The sequence below is a fragment of the Panthera pardus genome, unplaced genomic scaffold (assembly GCF_024362965.1).
Source record: "Panthera pardus isolate Hobbes unplaced genomic scaffold, ASM2436296v1 HiC_scaffold_15, whole genome shotgun sequence".
NCBI lineage: Eukaryota > Metazoa > Chordata > Mammalia > Carnivora > Felidae > Panthera > Panthera pardus.
In genome coordinates, this window is record NW_026526710.1 from 25,102,928 (window position 1) to 25,123,092 (window position 20,165).

Genomic DNA, 20,165 nt, shown 5'->3' on the forward strand with positions numbered 1-20,165 from the left:
GTCCTGTATATGCAAGAAGTACTCATATATTTTATTTCTGTTTCTGTTTCTTCTCTGATGCAGATTCTGCTGGCTTCTTAAAAATCCAAAATATACTTGTTTCCCATGAAAGATTAAGGAAAAGTAACAAAAATCACTGTAAACTACTTACGGGAAAAATTAAAAAAATGGAAAAAACGGTTAGTGCACTACAAAACGAGCTACGAGAAGCCAAAGACGTGATATCACGGTTAGAGCATCAAAAAGTGGAATGGGAACATGAAGTATGCAGTTTGAGGTATAGCATCTCGGTTTTAAATAAATATTTGAACTCTTTACTTTTGCACGACAGAAGTGTAGGGGCAGTTTTGTAACTGCAAACTTAACCTTATAGGATTTTCCAGGAAAGAAACCTTCTTTAGTGTTGTGAAGTGTGAGATTCTTGGAAATAACACAGCACGTTCTTAACAGTGAATACTTCTAATAATTTAATGTCTATTCCAAATCACAATTTTAATGGCCATGTAAAAGTCCACCATAGTCCAAGAAACATCATTATTTAACCGATTGAATTCTGCTTGTTTTTCATCTTTCTGTATTTTAATTAGTGCTGTCAAGAATGTCTTTTATATAAATCTGTTTCTACATTTCTGGTTACTTGGAATAAAGTCTTCAATACAATATAATTTGGTTAAAGTATAAAAATTTTAATAAAGGTCTTTGATCCATATTTTTAAATTGTTCTCAGGAAAGCTTATATTAATTTCTGTACCTACCAACAGAGTATAAAATGGTCATTTTTCTTAAGACAGTAAAATTCCCCCAAATTGATTCCATTTGATTCTTAACATGCAGGGGTTAAAAGGTAAAGTGGGGGTGCCTGGGTGGCTCAGTTGGTTAAGCATCTGGCTTCGGCTCAAGTGATGATCTCGTGAGTTTGAGCCCAGCTTTGGGTGGGCTCAAGCCCTGCTTGGGGTGAGCACGAGCCCCACTTCGGGTGAGCCCCTCTTCTCTCTCTCTCTCTCTGTCTCTCCCTCGCTCTCTGCCCCTCGTGGGATTCTGTCTCTCTTTCTCTCTCTCTGCCCTCGTTCACTTGTGTCATTTCTCCCTCAAGAAAAAATTTAAACAAAGGAAAATGGGGGTGCCTGGGTGGCTCAGTCATTCAAGCGTCTGACTTTGGCTCAGGTCATGATCTCAGGGTTTGTGAGTTCGAGCCCCGCATTGAGCTCTCTGCTGTCAGTGCAGAGCCCACTTCGGATTTTCTGTCTCCCTCTCTCTCTCTCTCTGCCCCTCCTTTGTTTGCATGGGCTCTCCCTTTCTCTCTCAAAAATGAATAAACATTTTTAAAAAAAGTAATACGGAAAGTGATTACTGATAAGTTTTTCCAACATCTCTGTCATAGGTAGATAAAATTAATTCAAAAGTGTATGCTGAAAGCTCATATTACTCTCTATTGTTTACTTAATTGATATGTATCCTGTGTTGTTCTAGAAGGGATTTTTAAGTGATTCATATAGTAGGTAATCTTCAACAAGGTAAGTTGCAAGTGTTGTGGAAGAAGAAACAAATGTATAGGGCAACAGATATTAGACTTGCTAGCCTAGACTTGGATGACAGTAATCTGCATGTGTATGTTGTGTAAACAACATCCGCAGATGCTCTCTTACACTGCACATCATTTTTGGAGGTACCTGTAATGTTTTGTCAAGTGGTAAATGTATTTCCAGTGAATTGATAAACTTGTTTATAAACAGCAACTTCTCTTTTTAATGAGTAACTGAATTATCTGTCCTGTGGAGGAATAATTATACCTGTGGGAAAAGGGGTAATTTTCAACTCTCACTTTCTTGAATAATTTCAAACTTCTTTCCTACAACATCTACCAGAGTTATTACTGACTAAAAGTAACTAAGTTGCATAATGCTTTTTCCTTTCTTCTTTTCAACGGTATATATGTTTTGGAAGAGATTAAAGTGACAAATTAAAAACATGAGCCCTAGAAAGGAAAAAAAAAAAACTTGAGAACATAGAAATTTCATTTGGACAGTAAGCCAATATATGTGGAGCCAGATCATAAGAGGAACTTTTTATTTCTAACAAAACCAATTTTAAAATAAGCACATTTAATTGCAGATTTACTTTAAAACAAGAGGAAGAAAAAAGAAGAAATGCTGATATGTTGTATGAAAAAATTAGGGAGAAGTTAAGAAGAATAGAAGACCAATATAAGAAAGAAGTTGAAACAAAACAAGGATTTGAACTCGCTCTTAGAACAGTAAACATGGAATTGAAGGCCGCAAAAGATAATTTGAATCAGGTAAATTACTTTTTGATAAAAAATTGTTTATTTCCATCAATATTATATAGTGTATTATACATATATTCTGTGGTATCCCTTTGATTCAATATATATTATTTAGGTTTAAAATAAATTAAAACATGGGATCATGTTCCTTGGAACATTTTTTTAAAGTTTTCCTCTTCAGCTTTTGACTTTTTTTTTTTAACGGTATGAGACCAAAATCGTGATGAAACGTATCTCCAGGTTGTAGAAAAGCGCAGTGACAGTGGCAACTTTCTCCAGAACAGAAGGCCAGAGTATTACAAGATGGAAGTCTAAACAATCACTTTTACAAGCAAAAGGTGCTAGAAATGGCTCATAAGAAAACGAATTCTGAAATATCTTCTTTAGTCATTTTGAAGTACATGTGTGTATGTATTTGTATACATTCTATTTTTTAATTATTATTACTTTCTCTCCATGTATGTATATATAAATTTTAAAAACCCAACACTGTACATCATGGAAACTATAGAGGGTTTTAAAAGCACATATATTTTTGGGGAGGGGCATGGGGGACGGCGGCATTTTTTGTTTCATCGGATAAAATAATATTCTTGATTAAATGCATTTGTCTGCAACAACTAGTGACATTCATAATGTCCTCATCCAAAGGAGAGGCTTTTATTACTTTCTGTAGGAATCGATGAGCTTTCCCTAATCTCAAAACTATTGCTACTAGCAACATGTGTTTTGGTTTTGAACAGTTACTTCACTGCCTTGATATATTAATAGATCAGTTGAACACTTCTGCTAATGGACAGGAGGACGAGTATAGCCAGTTCCCAGATCATATTTTCGGTATCAAGTCTCCTACTTTTGAGAGAAGTAACAGTTTACTTCAAGTAGCATCCTCTTTCATTACAAGGAACTTTTGAAAACAATGGTACGCTATGGTATACACTTAATGACAATTTATTGATAGGTATTTTATTCCTAATAAAATAGTGGAGTGTCTTTCCCCTCTTTTATATTTATTACTATTTTCAACATGAAGAGGAAATACAAGTTATTGCAGCAGTAAATAATTTCATGATTTTCTAAGAGATGTATAAATTTCACCTTATTTCCTATCAGTAGTTTGAAATTCAAGACTTCTTTCATATTTGTGTATTTACACTAGAGAAGTAGCAGTGGTTGGTGCAAGAGCACTAGTTGTGGAGTGAGAAGACCTGGGGAGAGTCCTGCAGCTCACCGTTTTAATCTCTCCATTCTAGAATTGTGATAACCAAATGAGTTCTTTGATATATGGAGAAGTGTTTATATTATACATTGCCTAGATTTGTCAGTTATCAATAGATCTATTCTTATAACTGACTATAGAAATGTTAGCAAAGTAGACATCTATGAAATATTCTCAGGAAAAAAAAGAATTTTAGGAAATTTAATCTGTCCAAGTAGATGCAGAGCTAACGATTTTACTGTGGGGTAGCTGTGTTTTTTATATCTACTGTAAACTCAATTTTTAAGTGTAGTCAGAGTTATTAATCTTTTATTTCAGGCCTTCTGGTTTGTTGTAAATCAGAGAAAGGCTTTTCTAATTCTGAGATTCTGAAAACTTCTCACGAATTCTTTTTTACTTTCATGCCTTCATTATCTTCAGTTAAAGTTCTGAACTTTTGGGAACTTATGCTTGTATAAAATTTGAGATTTGGAGCCAACTTCATTTTTTTCCAGTTGGATATTCACTTACTGTAATCTTTCTTTCTTTCTTTCTTTCTTTCTTTCTTTCTTTCTTTCTTTCCATGTTTCTTTATTCATTAGAGAGAGAGAGAACGCAAGCAGAGGAGGGGCAGGGAGAGGGAGAGCGAGAATCCTGAGCAGGCTCCTGACTGTCAGCACAGAGCCTGATGTGGGGCTTGAACCCACAGAATGTGAGATCATTCCCTGAGCCAAAATCAAGAGTCAGACACTTAACCAACTGAGCCACCCTGGCACCTCCTGTAACCTTTCATTGTTTAAACATAGATTATGCTTTAATTTCAAAGAAAAGGATGATAATGTCATTTTATTGAATGTGATATGAAAATGTCCTTTGTTTTACTTAGCTTTCTGATAGTCGTGAGAAAATACAAAATCTATTGCATAAAAACCACATGTTGCAGGATGAAATCGCCATGCTAAGACTGGAAAGAGACACCATAAAAAATCAGAACCAGAGAAAGGAAACGAAATATTGTGAAGACATTGAAAGTGTAAAGGAAAAGAATGACAATCTTCAAAAGACCATAAAACAGAATGAGGAAACATTATCAAAAACAATATTCCGATATAGTGGACAGCTTAATGTTCTGACTGCTGAGATTACGATGCTAAAGTCTAAACTGGAGAATGAAAAACAAAATAAAGAGAGCCTGGAAGCAGAAGTTGAATCATACCGTGCTAGACTGGCTACTGCTGTACACGATCATGATCAGAGTCAGACATCAAGAAGAGACCTAGAACTTGCTTTTCAGAGAGCAAGAGATGAATGGTTTCACTTACAGGACAAGATGAATTTTGATGTGTCTAAACTACAAGATAACAATGAAGTTCTTTCTCGGCAACTTTCTCAAGATGAAAGTAAATTCAATGCCCTGGAAATTGAGCTCCATCACATAAGAGATGCTCTCAGAGAAAAGACTTTACTTTTGGAATGTGTAAGCGTCCGAAATCAGCTCAGGTCACGATCTCACGGTCCGTGAGTTCGAGCCCCGTGTCGGGCTCTGGGCTGATGGCTCAGAGCCTGGAGCCTGCTTCCGATTCTGTGTCTCCTTCTCTCTCTGCCCCTCCCCCCTTCATGCTCTGTCTCTGTCTCAAAAATAAATAAAAACGTTAAAAAATTTTTTTTAAAAAAAGAATGTTTTGGATCATATGAAAAATCTCACAGATCAAAATAGTAGGTTCGTATTGTTCCTACTTGCTACTAGTGATGTAATTCTTCTATATAGATGAAGTTGATTGAATTCATAAAGTAATGATGTTTATAGTGAGATTTTCATAAAAAACATTGTGAGAGTCTAAAAAAACCAACATTTTATATATACCATAGTGAGCGTTTGGTTTAGTCCACCTTTGGCTACTGTTAATAATGCTGCTGTGAACGTTGGCATACAGGTGTGCGAGTCCCTGGTAATATTTCTCTGCGTGTTTCAAACGTCCCCAATCTTTGATTGATCATTTCATCTTGAATTCTGACTTCCTCTTGTAATCTCATCCCTTCAGTGAGAGTTTGAGTTGGGTTATTTTAATGATGATTTGTTGTAATTTGTAATTACAAATCTGCAATTTATTCTCTTCATCAACAATGACTAGAGGTCATTACGCAAACGTCCTTCTCAAAGGAATGGACTTTTCTCCTTGTTGGATTTTGTAAAGGAAAAGAAATGCCAGTGAAAAAGTACAAATGGCTGCTCAGTCAGGGCCTTACCTAGAAACATAGGGCTCCTACCATTGCAAGTTCAGAAACTCTTTTTTTTTTTTCCATTCACTTGAGTTAATCAGACTTTCAGAGATTTCACAATTCAATCTCAGAAAAGACTAATGTGCCATTCAGGATTCTAATTTATCGATATGTAGTGAAACCCCAAATATTTTCCAAGCAGAACAGTTAATGTCATCCCACTCTCACCCTCCTTTGTAGGACTCACATTGTAAATCCTAAGTGGGAGCAATGAGGTAGATACACTGACCAACTCATTTCTGTCAGTCACAAAAGCTATATAATATACATGCAAGTTTCATTAGACAGCTATACCCGTCAGGGGAACTAGAACATTCTGTTGACTGGTCCTTTTTTTGGCTGAAGAGACATTGAAAATTATTTTCTTTTCTAGACCTCTTATCAATGAGTCACATTGTATTAGGGAACTTTTCATGCGAGTAACATGACACTCCGTTGATCAGTCTTCTATGAATGAGAGTGCTAGACGTCCTGCTACTGTGTCCTAAAGAAATCTTTAAGGTCTCTAAAACTAAAATTTGTAAGAATATCCGATACTGATGAAGCTTAGTAAAGAATAATGAGGGATTTTCTGTAGATGCCTATAGAAAGGAATTAGGGTTATGGCATGAAATTATCTGCCACTTTAAAGTCTTCCCTGTGAAACAAAAACTTAGCGTTCAGCCAACTCATTCCATAGCTCTGACTTCTCTAGAAGGTCCTTATCTCCTGAATCCCCAAACCAGAGGCTTCCTGGGTTGAGAAACTTTTGGTGGGTGGGGGGCCTTATTCTTTTTGTTGTATCTTTAGTTTTTTTTTTTTTAATTTGCATCCAAATTAGTTAGCATTTAGTGAAGCAATGATTTCAGGAGTAGATTCCTTAGTGCCCCTTGCCCGCTTAGCACATCCCCTCTCCCACAACCCCTCCAGCAACCCTCAGTTTGTTCTCCATATTTATGAGTCTCCTCTGTCCTCCTCCCTGTTTTTATATTATTTTTGTTTCCCTTCCCTTTTGTTCATCTGTTTTGACTCTTAAGTCCTCATACGAGGGAAGTCATATGAATTTTGTCTTTCTCCGACTAATTTCACTTAGCATAATCCCTCCAGTTCCATCCACGTAGTTGCAAATGGCAAGATTTCATTCTTTTTGATTGCCGAGAAATACTCCATGGAATCTATATACCACATCTTCTCTTTTTTTGTAATTTTTTTTAACGTTTTATTCATTTTTGAGACAGGGAGAGACAGAGCATGAACAGGGGAGGGTCAGAGAGAGGGAGACACAGAATCGGAAACAGGCTCCAGGCTCTGAGCTGTCAGCACAGAGCCCGATGCGGGGCTCGAGCTCATGGACCGCGAGATCATGACCTGAGCCGAAGTCGGCCGCTTAACTGACTGAGCCACCCAGGCACCCCATACCACATCTTCTTTATCCATTCATCCATCGGTGGACAGTTGGGCTCTTTGCATACTGTGGCTATTGTTGAGAGTGCTGCTATAAACATGGCGGTGCATGTGTCCCTTCGAAACAGCACACCTGTATCCCTTGCATAAATGCCTAGTAGTGCAATTGCTGGGTTGTAGGGTAGGTCTATTTTTAGTTTTTGGAGGAAACTCCATACTGTTTTCCAGAGTGGCTGCACCAACTTGCATTACCACCAACAATGGAAAAGAGATCCTCTTCTCTGTATCCTCGCCAACATCTGCTGTTGCCTGAGTTGTTAATGTGAGCCATTCTGACAGGCGCAAGGTGGTATCTCAGTGTGGTTTTGATTTGTATGACCATCTGGATGTCTTCTTTCGAGCAATGTCTATTCATGTCTTTTGCCCGTCACTTCACTGGATTACTTGTGTTTTGGGTGTTGAGTTTGAGAAATTCTTTGTAGATTTTGGATACTAACCCTTTATCTGATATGTCATTTGCAAATACCTTCTCCCATTCTGTCAGTTGCCTTTTCGTTTTGCTGATTGTTTCCTTCGCTGTGCAGAAGCCTTTTAGTCTGATGAGGTCCCAGTAGTTCATTTTTGCCTTTGTTTCCCTTGCCTCCGGAGATGTTTTGAATAAGAAGTTGCTGCAGGCAAGACCAAAGAGGGTTTTGCCTGCTTTCTCCTCGAGGATTTTGATGGCTTCCTGTCTTCCATTGAGGTCTTTCATCCATTTTGAGGTTATTTTTTGTGTAATGAACAACTTTTTATGTGAACATGTTTTGATTTCTCTTGGGTATATACCTATAAATACAGTTGCTGGTTCATATGGTAGCTCTGTTCAATAAACCTTTTTTGTTTGTTTTTGTTTTGTTTTTTCAACCTTTTGAGGAGGGGCAGGCACCTGGGTGGCTCAGCCGGTTGAGTGGCCAGCTCTTGATTTCAGCTCATGTCATGATCTCAGGGTTTGTGGAATCAAGCCCTACATTGGGCTCTGCTCTGAGCATGGAGCCTGCTTGGGATTCTCTCCCTCCCTCTCCTCTGTCCCTCTACCCCACTTGTGCACTCTCTCTCAAATATGTTTAGAAAAATTGTTTTTCTACTTTAACCTTTTGAGGAACTGCCAGACTGTTTCCAAAGTGGCAGCAACATTACATTTTCATCAGCAATTTTTGAGAGTTCCCATTTTCCTGATTCTTGCCAATGTTTGTCATTATCTGTTGCTTTTATGATAGCAATTCTAGTGGGTATGAAATGGCATCTTGTGGTTTTTGGTTTGCGTTTTCTTATAACTAATGATGTTGAACATGTCTCTTTTATTTCTGAGAGAGACAGTGTGAGCAGGGGAGGGGCAGAGAGAGAGGGAGACACAGAATCTGAAACAGGCTCCAGGCTCCGAGCTGTCAGCACAGAGCCCGATGCGGGACTCGAACCCACGAACAGTGAGATCATGACCTGAGCCCAAGTCAGAACCTTAACTGACTGAGCCACCCAGGCACCCCGAACATCTCCCTTTGAACGTGATTATTATCCATTTCTATATCGTCTTTAAAGAACTAATCCATTCTTTTGCCCGTTTTTATATTGGATTGTTTTTTCATTATTGGAAGGGTTATATAAATAGCCTACATACAAATCCCTTAGCAGATATGGGATTTTCAGGTATTTTCTATTTAGTCACTTGCCTTTTCACTTTCTTGATGGTGATATTTGAAGCATAGAAGTTTTTAATTTTGATGAAGTAAACTTAATCTGCTTTTGTCTTTTGGTGTCATGTCTAAGAAATCATTGCCAAATCCAGTCACAAACATATACACGTCAGCTTTTGTCGAAGAGTTTTATCATTTAGCTCTTAGATTTTAAGTTAATTTTGTAAATATGCTATGGGGTAGAGGTCTGATTTTATTACTTTGCATGTGGATATCCATTTGTCCCAGTACCGTTTGTTACAAAGACTATTCTCATTCCATTTAATTGTCTGGCACCCTTGTGGAAAATCAGTTCACTATAATGTGAGAGTTTATTTTTAGATTCTCAATGTTAATACATTGATCTGTCTGTCCTTATGCCAGTACCATATCAAATTTTATGAAAACTTTTTCCTAGTTATCTTGCAAATGACCAGTCACTTATGTAATAATAAAAAGCCAATGTAGTAGAACTTAACTTTGCTCCTATAGAGATTTTTGCTTCCTGAAGGAACCTTTCACCAGCCTATGCCTTGCTGACCCCATGACTTGATGTGAAGTCAGGCTCAAAAAGATAAAATGCTCTTTCTTTAGTGTGTTCAGACTTTATTTATATTTTTATTTATTTTATTTTTAGAGCATACACAAGCAGGATGTGGGGGTGTGTTTGTGCCGGAGAGAAAAAGAGAGACAGAGAGAGAGAAAGAGAGAGAATTTTTAGCAGGCTTCACACTCAGTGTGGAGACTGACAGGGGTCTTGATCCCATGACCCTGGGATCATGACCTGAGAGGTTGAGGCTCAACTGACTGAGCCACCCATGTTCCCCGCCTGTGCAAACTTTTAGTCTCTCAGTCAGTGCTGCCCACTTTCATTTCCATCAAATCTTGGCCATAGGATGTCTTGACTCAGTCTACCGTTTACTTCATTATATTTTATTCTCTCATTATAATGCATAGACTCACCCATACTTTTCACCATCTAGGAAGGAAAAGATTAACTCTGGGGTATTCCTCTTTCCTGTTAAGCAATCTTGCTAATCCATCATCTTGCAATTCACAATGAGATCCTCTTCTGACCTGGTTCTTGTGTGTAACACTGGTGTTAATCCTGTTCTTGGCACAGATCCTACATTCTTGGAAAACACAGTAGCCTGTATCGCTTTCTTTCACTTAAATAGAAAGATATGCATAGCTATGCGTTATAGCTCAGCGTATAATTAATGGAATAAACATTACATCATTCAAATAATACAGTTGTACAAAGTGAGGTAGTATTAAGTTGATTTATCAGAGACAAATAGTAGATTGGTAATTTGAATGACAAAAAATTTTTGAAGCCAACTTGTATGATACGGAGAAACATTGTGGGACAACACAAAGATGAAATGGTCTTACCTCCCCCCACAAACAAGGTTGGAGTAAGGTAAAGGAGAATGTGCAGTTAATTGAAGTAGTGCTAAAGGACAGTACATTTGTTGTGCTACTGAGAAGATGAAAAATGATTTCATAACATTCTCTTTATTTCCTCACTGAGGGAAGGAGAATGAAGATTGAGTATTCAATGGATTAAAAAATACTCAAAGCTGCCTATTTCCTTTAATTGAAATCAGATCAAAGGCCCAATTTTGGTTATCAGATTGACTCTTTCTAGTTTTTCAACTATTGTGCTTCAAATCATATGTCTCTGTGCTTCTACCTTCACCTGAGGGGAAATTCTAAAGAGGCATTCCTGCCTACTTGTAAGAATTGTTGTAAGTGAAGGGAATCTTAGGAAACTATCTTAGACACAGGAAGATGGCAGAGGAGTAGGAGGACTCTAGGCTTGCCTCATCCCACGAATACAACTAGATAACAATCAGCTCACCCTAAATACCCCAGAAATCGACCTGAAGACTGACAGAACAAACTCCACAACAAAAGGGAGAGAAGAGGCCACATCAAAGAAGGTCCTTGATGCAGAAATGTCGTCTAGAAGAGAAACAGATCCTGGCTGCTGCAGAGGGGAGGGAGTCAAGGTTGTGGATAAGGGTGAGAGAGAGGAACGCACAGGGGAACGCACAAAGAGAACATTTCCCCATACCCACTGGCTTGGAAAACAAGAGGGGCTGCATTGCGTGAGTCATTGCCACCAGTAGTGCTTAAAGTCTGGAGTTTTAAAGGGCATCCGGTTTAGCTGGGTTACAGCCCTGAGGTACTGCACTGCTCTTGGACAGAGGGCAGGCAAACAACGTGGGAGCATACAGCATGGATACAGTGATCTGAAGAGTGCCTGGGGCACACAGTGGGGAGATTATTTGCTGTTCTCAGAGCACGTCCCTCAGAGGCAAAGTTCAGAGAGACCTGTCTGTAGGAACAAAGCCGCTGGCTGACACCATCTCCTTCTCCTGCCCCTCACCACAAACATAAAGCCACCTGCAGGAAGCAGTGCATTGCTATCACTGGCTACCTAACTTGCTTACACCAAGCACCACCCCCTTGCACTCTGGTGGAACTACCCTTCTCAATCACTCTTGCTTGAGTTCCAGCACAGCAGACCCCTCCCCCAGAAGACCAGGACAAACGCCTGCCCACACCACATCTCCCAACCAGAGAGTTTCCCTTGGCCTCAGTTCCAGTAGAGGTGGTGACAGGTCTCATTTCATAAGCAGACCAGAGCACACCTAGTTAAAACTCGCTACATTCAGGCCAGGGACCAAACACACACCAGACCAGGCAAGGAGAGCCTCTGCAGACGACTGGCCTGAAGGTTAGCATAGCCAGAACACAACAGCAGGACACAGGCAGCACACACTGGTGACACTCCCTGAAGTGCTAGACCCTAGGCATTACATGACGTCTTTTTCCTAAGTCCATTACTTTCGGGAGCAGGTGACATAACTGGCTTCTCTAACACACAGAAGCTGGCAGATACTTAGACAAAATGAAAAGACAGAGGCATTTATCCCAAATGAAAGAACAGGATAAAGCCATGGCCAGAGACCGAAATGGGACAGATGTAAATAACACGCCTAATGGAGAATTTAAAACCATGATCATAAGGATATTCAGTGGACTTGAGAAAAGAATGGAAGACATCAGTGAGACCCTTACCACAGACATAAAAAAGTTCAAGGATCAGAGATGAAGAGTGCAGTAAAATGAACAGCAAGCTGGAAGAAGCAGAGGAACAAATTAATGACCTAGAAGACAAAGTAATGGAAAACAATGAAGCTGAAGAAGACAAAGAAGAATTATCCAATGCATTAATAGACTTAAAGAACTCGGTGACTCCGTCAAATGTAAAAACATTCATATGATAGGAGTCCCAGAAGAAGAAGAAGACAGAGAGAAGGGGACAGATAATTGATTTGAAGACACAATCACTGAAAAATTCCCTAATGTGGAGAAGAAAACAGACATCCAGATCCAGGAGACACAGAGAACTTCCATCAAAATCAACACCCAAGATATGTTGTAATTAAATTTGCAAAATATACTGCTAACATCTTTTTTTTTTTAGTGTTTTGTTCTTTTTTTTTGTTTTGATTTGCTTTTGATTTTTCTGTGACAGAACGCAGACACAAGCAGGGGAGGGGCAGAGAGAGAGAGAGAGAGAGAGAGACAGAGAGAGAGAGGATCCCAAGCACTCTCTGTGCTGTCAGTGCAAAGCCCACTGGAGGCTTGAACCCACGAACTGCGAGGTCACGACTTGAGCTAAGATCAAGTCATGCTTAACCGACTGAGCCACGCAGGCGCCCCACTGCTACAAATCTTAAAAGCAGCAAAACAAGTCATTAACTTCCAAGGAGAAACCCACAAGGCTAGCAGGAGATTTTTCAACAGAAACTTTGCAAGGCATAAGGAAAAGGCATGATATATTCAAAGTGCTGAATGAGAAAAATCTGCAGCCAAATATACTCTATCCAGTAAGGCTATCATTCATAATAGAAGGAGAGATAAAGAATTTCTCAGACAAAAATGGAAGGAGTTTCTGACCACTAAATCAGCCTGTAAGAAATATTATCGGGGACTCTGAGTGGAAAGGAGAGATCAAAAGTGACAGTATAAAGGCAGAAAATGTAAAAGCAGTAAAAATGTATATTTCTGTAAAAAAATCAGTCAAGGAATGCCCCCAAAAAGGACATACAATATAATAGCTTATCCAAACCATGGGGAGGAGAAAAAAAAATGAGTTCTAACTTAATTGACCATCAACTTAATAGAGACTGCTACACGCAGAGGAGGCGATATACAGATTAATGCTTATCATATACCAAAACCCACTAATAAACATGCAAAGAATAAAGAGAAATAAATCCAAATATATCATTAAAGCAAATTAGAAAGACATCAAAGAGAGAAAAACAATAAAGGATTTGAGAAAATCTCCAGAAACAACCACAAAACAAGTAGTAAAATGACAATAAATACATACCTGTCAATAATTACTTTGTATATAAATGGAATAAACACTCCAACCAAAAGACCTAGGGTGACAGGATGGATTAAAAAACACAACCCATCTGTATGCTGCCTATAAAAACTTCATTTTAGACATAAAGATACCTGCAGATTAAAAGTGAGGAGATGCTTGCACTATTGGTGGTAATGCAAACTGGTGCAGCCGCTCTGGAAAACAGTGCGGAGGTTCCTCAAAACAATTGAAAATAGAACTACCCTATGACCCCTCAATAGCACTACTGGGAATTTATGCAAAGGATACAGGAGTGCTGATTCATAGGGGCACATGTACTCCAATGTCTATAGCAGTGCTTTCAACAATAGCCAAATTGTGGAAAGAGCCTAAATGCCCATCAACTGATGAATGGATAAAGAGATGTGGTTTATATATACACTGGAATACTACCTGGCAAGGAGAAAGAGTGAAATCGTGCTATCTGTTGCAATGTGGATGGAACTGGAAGATATTATGCTACATGAAATAAGTCACAGAAAGACAGATGTCATATGTTTTCGTTCATATGTGGAACTTGAGAAACTTAACACAAGACCGTGGGGGAGGGAAGGGGAAAAATAGTTAGAAACAGAGAAGGAGAGGGGCAACCCATAGGAGACTCTTGAATGCAGAGAACAAATAGAGGGTTGATGGGGGGGGGGTGAGAAAGGAAAGTGGATGGTGGGCATTGAGGAGGGCACTTGTTGGGATGAGCCCTGGGTGTTGTCTATAAGTGATGAACCACAGGAATCTACCCCCAAAACCAAGAGCACACTGTACACGCTGTATGTTAGCCAAGTTGACAATAAATTCTATTAAAAAAAATGAAAACGAGGGGATGGAGAAAAATTTATCACGTTAAAAGAAAAAGTAGCGATACATTTGTTAGACAAAAGAGTCCTTAAAACAAACACTGTGGGGCACCTGGGTGCCTCAGTCATTTGAGCGACCGACTAGGTCTTGGCTCAGGTCATGATCTTATGGCTGGTAGCTTTGAGCCCCATGGTGGGCTCCAGGCTGACAGCATGGAGGCTGCTTGAAATTTTCTCTCCCCCTTTCTATGTCCCTCCCCAACTCTGTCTCTCTCAAAATAAATAAACTTAACCAAAAACAAAGACTGTAGCAAGAGCCAAAGAATGCTACTATATCATAATAAAGGGTACAATCCAATAGGAAGATCTAACAATTGTAAATATTTATGCCCCCACCATGAGAGAACTCAAGTACATAAAACAATAACCAACATAAAAGAACTAATAGATAATAATACAGTAATAGGGTAATTTAACACCCCATTTACATCCATAGATCTTAATTAAAAAAATCACCAAAAAATACATCTTAACAGAAAATCCCCAAAGAAACAGTGGCTTGGAACCATACAGAGAAAGACAGATACCATATGTGTTCATTCTTATGTGGATCCTGAGAAACTTAACAGGAACCCATGGGGGAGGGGAAGGAAAAAAAAAAAAAGAGGTTAGAGTGGGAGAGAGCCAAAGCATAAGACACTCTTAAAAACTGAGAACAAACTGAGGGCTGATGGGGGGTGGGAGGGAGCGGAGGGTGGGTGATGGGTATTGAGGAGGGCACCTGTTGGGATGGGCACTGGGTGTTGTATGGAAACAAATGTGACAATAAATTTCATATATTGAAAAAAAAAAAAAAAAGAAAGAAAGAAACAATGGCTTTGAATGGCAGAGCGGACCAGATTGGACTTAAGAGATTTTTTCAGAACGTTCCATCCTAAAACAGAATACCCGTTGTTTTCAAGTGTACATGGAACATTCTCAAGAATGGATCACAAACAAAAAACAGGCCTTAATTATTAAAAAACAATACATGCAGGTTAAATAACGTGCTACTACACTGGAATGGGTTAAGCAGGAAATACAAGAAGAAATTAAAAAAAATACATGTATACAAATGGAAATGAGAAAACAATGGTCTGAAACCTTTGAGATGCTGCAAAAGTAGTCCTAAGAGGGAAGTACAAGGCAATATAAGCCTACTTCAAGAAGCAAGAAAAATTTCAAACAACCTAACCTTACACCTAAAGGAGCTAGAAAAAGAACAACAAATGAAGCCTGAAGCCAGCAGAAGAAAGCAAGTAATAATGATCAGAGCAGGGGGCCCTTGGGTGGCTTCACTGGTTAAGTGTCTGACTCTCGATTTTGGCTCAGGTCATGATCTCACAGTAGTGAGATCGAGCCCCGTGTTAGGCTCTCTGCTGGCAGCATGGAACCTGTCTGGGATTCTCTCTCTCCCTCCCTCTCTCTCTCTGCCCATCCCCCACTCATGTGTGGTCTCTCTCAAAATAAAATTAAAAAAAGAGATTAAAGCAGAAATGAATGATACACAAACAAAAACCAGATAAAACTAGAACAGATCAATGAAACCTAGAGCTGGTTCTTTGTAAAAATTAATAAAACTGGTAAGGCGTTAGCCAGAGTAATCAACAAGAAAATAGAAAAGACCGAAATAAATAAAACCACAAATGTGAGAGTAGAAATAAGAACCAACACCACAGAGATACAAACATTTATGAGAGAATATTGTGAAAAAATATATGCCAACAAATTGGACAACTTAGAAGAAATGAATAAATTCCTAGAAACATATAACTTACCAAACAAAAACAGGAAGAAATAGAAAATTTGAAAAAAAAAATCAATAACCAGCAAGGAAACTGAATCAAGAATCAAAAAACTCTCAACCAACACAAGTCTAGGACCAGATGACTTCAGATGTAAATTTTAACATGTAAAGAAGAGCTAATACCAAAAAAGAAAGAAAGAAAGAAAGAAAGAAAGAAAGAAAGAAAGAAAGAAAGAAGAAAGAAAGAAAAAAGAAAAAGCTTAACCTGTCCTTTTCAAATTGTTCCAGAAAAACATAAAAGGAAGGGAAATTTCCAAATTCATTCTATGCCAGCTTTACCCTGATACCAAAACCAGATAAAGACACCACAAAGAGAATTACAGGCCAGCATCTCTGATGAACAGGCAAAAATCTTCAAGAAAATAAGCAAACTGAACCCAACAATACATTAAAAAATCATTCACCAGGGGCAGGGACAGCTGGGTGGCTTAGTCAGGTAAGCATCCAACTTCAACTCAGGTTACGATCTCATGGTCCGTCGGTTTGAGCCCAGTGTCAGGCTCTGTTGACAGCTTGGACCCTGGAGCTTATTTCAGATTCTGTGTTTCCCTCTCTCTCTGTCCCTCCCCTGCTTGTGCTCTTTCTCAAAAATAAATAAACATTTAAAAAAATCATTCACTATAACCAAATGGGATTTATCCCTGGTTTGCAGGGTGGTTCAATATTTGCAAATCAATGAATGTGATACCTCATATTAATTTTCAAAAAAGCATAAAACCGTATCATTGCAATAGATGCAGAAAAAGAATTTGACAAACTATAACAAACTATAACATCCATTCATGATGGATGTTTTTTTTTCATTTCATTTATTTTTATTTTATTTTTCTTCAATGTATGAAATTTTTTGTCAAATTGGTTTCCATACAACACCCAGTGCTCATCCCAAAAGGTGGCCTCCCCAATACCCATCACCCACTCTCCCCTCCCTCCCACCCCCCATCAACCCTCAGTTTGTTCTCAGTTTTTAAAAGTCTCTCATGCTTTGGCTCTCTCCCACTCTAACCTCTTTTTTTTTTTCCTTCGCCTCCCCCATGGGTTTCTGTCAAGTTTCTCAGGATCCACAGAAGAGTGAAAACATATGATGTCTGTCTTTCTCTGTATGGCTTATTTCACTTAGCATAACACTCTCCAGTTCCATCCACATTGCTACAAAGGGCCATATTTTGTTCTTTCTCATTGCCCTGTAGTACTCCATTGTGTATACAAACCACAATTTCTTTATCCATTCATCAGTTGATGGACATTTAGGCTCTTTCCATAATTTGGCTATTGTTGAGAGTGCTGCTATAAACATTGGGGTACAAGTGCCCCTATGCATCAGTACTCCTGTATCCCTTGGGTAAATTCCTAGCAGTGCTATTGCTGGGTCATAGGGTAGGTCTATTTTTAATTTTCTGAGGAACCTCCACAGTGTTTTCCAGAGTGGCTGCACCAGTTTGCATTCCCACCAACAGTGCAAGAGGGTTCCCATTTCTCCACATCCTCGCCAGCATCTATAGTGTCCTGATTTGTTCATTTTGGCCACTCTGACTGGTGTGAGGTGATATCTGAGTGTGGTTTTGATTTGTATTTCCCTGATAAGGAGCGACGTTGAGCATCTTTTCATGTGCCTGTTGGCCATCCGGATGTCTTCTTTAGAGAAGTGTCTAGTCATGTTTTCTGCCCATTTCTTCACTGGGTTATTTGTTTTTCGGGTGTGGAGTTTGGTGAGCTCTTTATAGATTTATAGATTTTGGATACTAGCCCTTTGTCCATATGTCATTTGCAAATATCTTTTCCCATTCCGTTGGTTGCCTTCTAGTTTTGTTGGTTGTTTCCTTTGCTGTGCAGAAGCTTTTTATCTTCATAAGGTCCCAGTAGTTCATTTTTGCTTTTAATTCCCTTGCCTTTGGGGATGTGTCGAGTAAGAGATTGCTACGGCTGAGGTCAGAGAGGTCTTTTTCTGCTTTCTCCTCTAGGGTTTGGATGGTTTCCTGTCTCACATTCAGGTCCTTTATCCATTTTGAGTTTATTTTTGTGAATGGTGTGAGAAAGTGGTCTAGTTTCAACCTTCTGCATGTTGCTGTCCAGTTCTCCCAGCACCATTTGTTAAAGAGACTGTCTTTTTTCCATTGGATGTTCTTTCCTCCTTTGTCAAAGATGAGTTGGCCATACGTTTGTGGGTCTAGTTCTGGGGTTTCTATTCTATTCCTTTGGTCTATGTGTCTGTTTTTGTGCCAATACCATGCTGTCTTGATGATGACAGCTTTGTAGTAGAGGCTAAAGTCTGGGATTGTGATGCCTCCTGCTTTGGTCTTCTTCTTCAAAATTACTTTGGCTATTCGGGGCCTTTTGTGGTTCCATATGAATTTTAGGATTGCTTGTTCTAGTTTCGAGAAGAATGCTGGTGCAATTTTGATTGGGATCGCATTGAATGTGTAGATAGCTTTGGGTAGTATTGACATTTTGACAATATTTATTCTTCCAATCCATGAGCAGGGAATGTCTTTCCATTTCTTTATATCTTCAATTACCTTCATAAGCTTTCTATAGTTTTCAGCATACAGATCTTTTACATCTTTGGTTAGATTTATTCCTAGGTATTTTATGCTTCTTGGTGCAATTGTGAATGGGATCAGTTTCTTTATTTGCTTTTCTGTTGCTTCATTGTTAGTGTATAAGAATGCAACTGATTTCTGTACATTGATTTTGTATCCTGCAACTTTGCTGAATTCATGTATCAGTTCTAGCAGACTTCTGGTGGAGTCTCTCGGATTTTCCACGTATAGTATCATGTCATCTGCAAAAAGTGAAAGCTTGACTTCATCTTTGCCAATTTTGATGCCTTTGATTTCCTTTTGTTGTCTGGCTGCTGATGCTAGAACTTCCAACACTATGTTAAACAACAGCGGTGAGAGTGGGCATCCCTGTCGTGTTCCTGATTTAAGGGAAAAAGCTCTCAGTTTTTCCCCATTGAGGATGATGTTAGCTGTGGGCTTTTCATAAATCGCTTTTATGATCTTTAAGTATGTTCCTTCTATCCCGACTTTCTCAAGGGTTTTTATTAAGAAACGGTGCTGAATTTTGTCAAAGGCCTTTTCTGCATCGATTGACAGGATCATATGGTCATGATGGATGTTTTGGATAGCAGCACACCTCAACAAAGTAGGCTTAGAGGAACCATACCTCGACATAATAAAGGCCACATATGGAAAATGAACAGCTAATATGATCCTAACTGGGGAAAAACTGAGAGAAAAACTTCTTAGATCTTGCTTCTAGTTATCTGCTTCTTCTCATTAGCACTGTTGGTTGTTAATAAATTAATCTTAACATTTATTACATCCTACTTTAATGGAGACCAACTTCTCCTATGTGTCTTTATGTGTCTTATCTCTTTTTTTTTCATCCACTGTTCCATTTATCATTTTTGTTTCTTTCTTAACAAACTCCCCAAAGGTTAGATTTCTTTTGTTCACAAATCTGTTAGGAAAAGTGTGGCCAGGACAGCTAGTGTCTGCCCCGCTCAGCTTCAGGTGGGGCAACTGAAAGGTTTGGGGCTGGATCCATTTGAAGACTTGTTCACTAACGTCTGGTTGTTGATGCTGGCTGTTGCCTGGGACTTCAGTTCAGGAGGCAGCAGAAACACTTAAACTGACACACCTAGACCCTCTTTGTGGCCTAGACTTCCTCACTAGATGGGGAGCTAGATTCCAAATAAGCAGCCTGAGATACAGAGCAAGGCAGAAGCTGTATCGCCTTTTGTCACCTAGGCTTGGAATACACACAGCATCATAGTCACATATTCTGTTCATTAGGAGCAAGTCACTAAGGTTGTTCCATGGTCTTTTTTTTTTTATGGAATTAATATTTGAAACCTATGGACACCTTTAAAAAGCAGTATAATTTACCCACTGGCCACAAATGTTTGTATTCCTCCCACCTGAAAAATACATTCACTCCCCTCCCCCTACAAGACCTCCTGCAAGTCTCAGTTATCATGGCATCAGGTTCAGGGCTTGAGTCCAAGATCTTACCATCTTAATCAGGTGCACTGGGGATAAGCTGCCTGGGTTATGGTATCTAAAGTATAGCCCCTTGAGTGCAAGGGTTCTCAATATGAGGACTTGAGAACGAAAGAGACAGTTATTTACCACTCACAAATGCAACATTCTAGTCAACTGCTGAAGACTCTCCCATTCAGAAAAAGAAGATGGGAAGCACCCTAGTCCATAA

General features: G+C 39.0%; 1 protein-coding gene across 1 annotated transcript in view; it reads left to right on the plus strand.

Moving 5' to 3' along the window:
- ANKRD30B (ankyrin repeat domain 30B) overlaps positions 1-20,165 on the plus strand; it is a 104,655-nt gene that overhangs the window by 73,161 nt on the left and 11,329 nt on the right. The window contains exons 13-15 of the mRNA XM_053902906.1: positions 64-277; positions 2,113-2,296; positions 4,369-4,959. Coding sequence (XP_053758881.1) covers positions 64-277; positions 2,113-2,296; positions 4,369-4,959 — 989 coding nt within the window. The remainder of the gene's footprint in view (positions 1-63; positions 278-2,112; positions 2,297-4,368; positions 4,960-20,165) is intronic.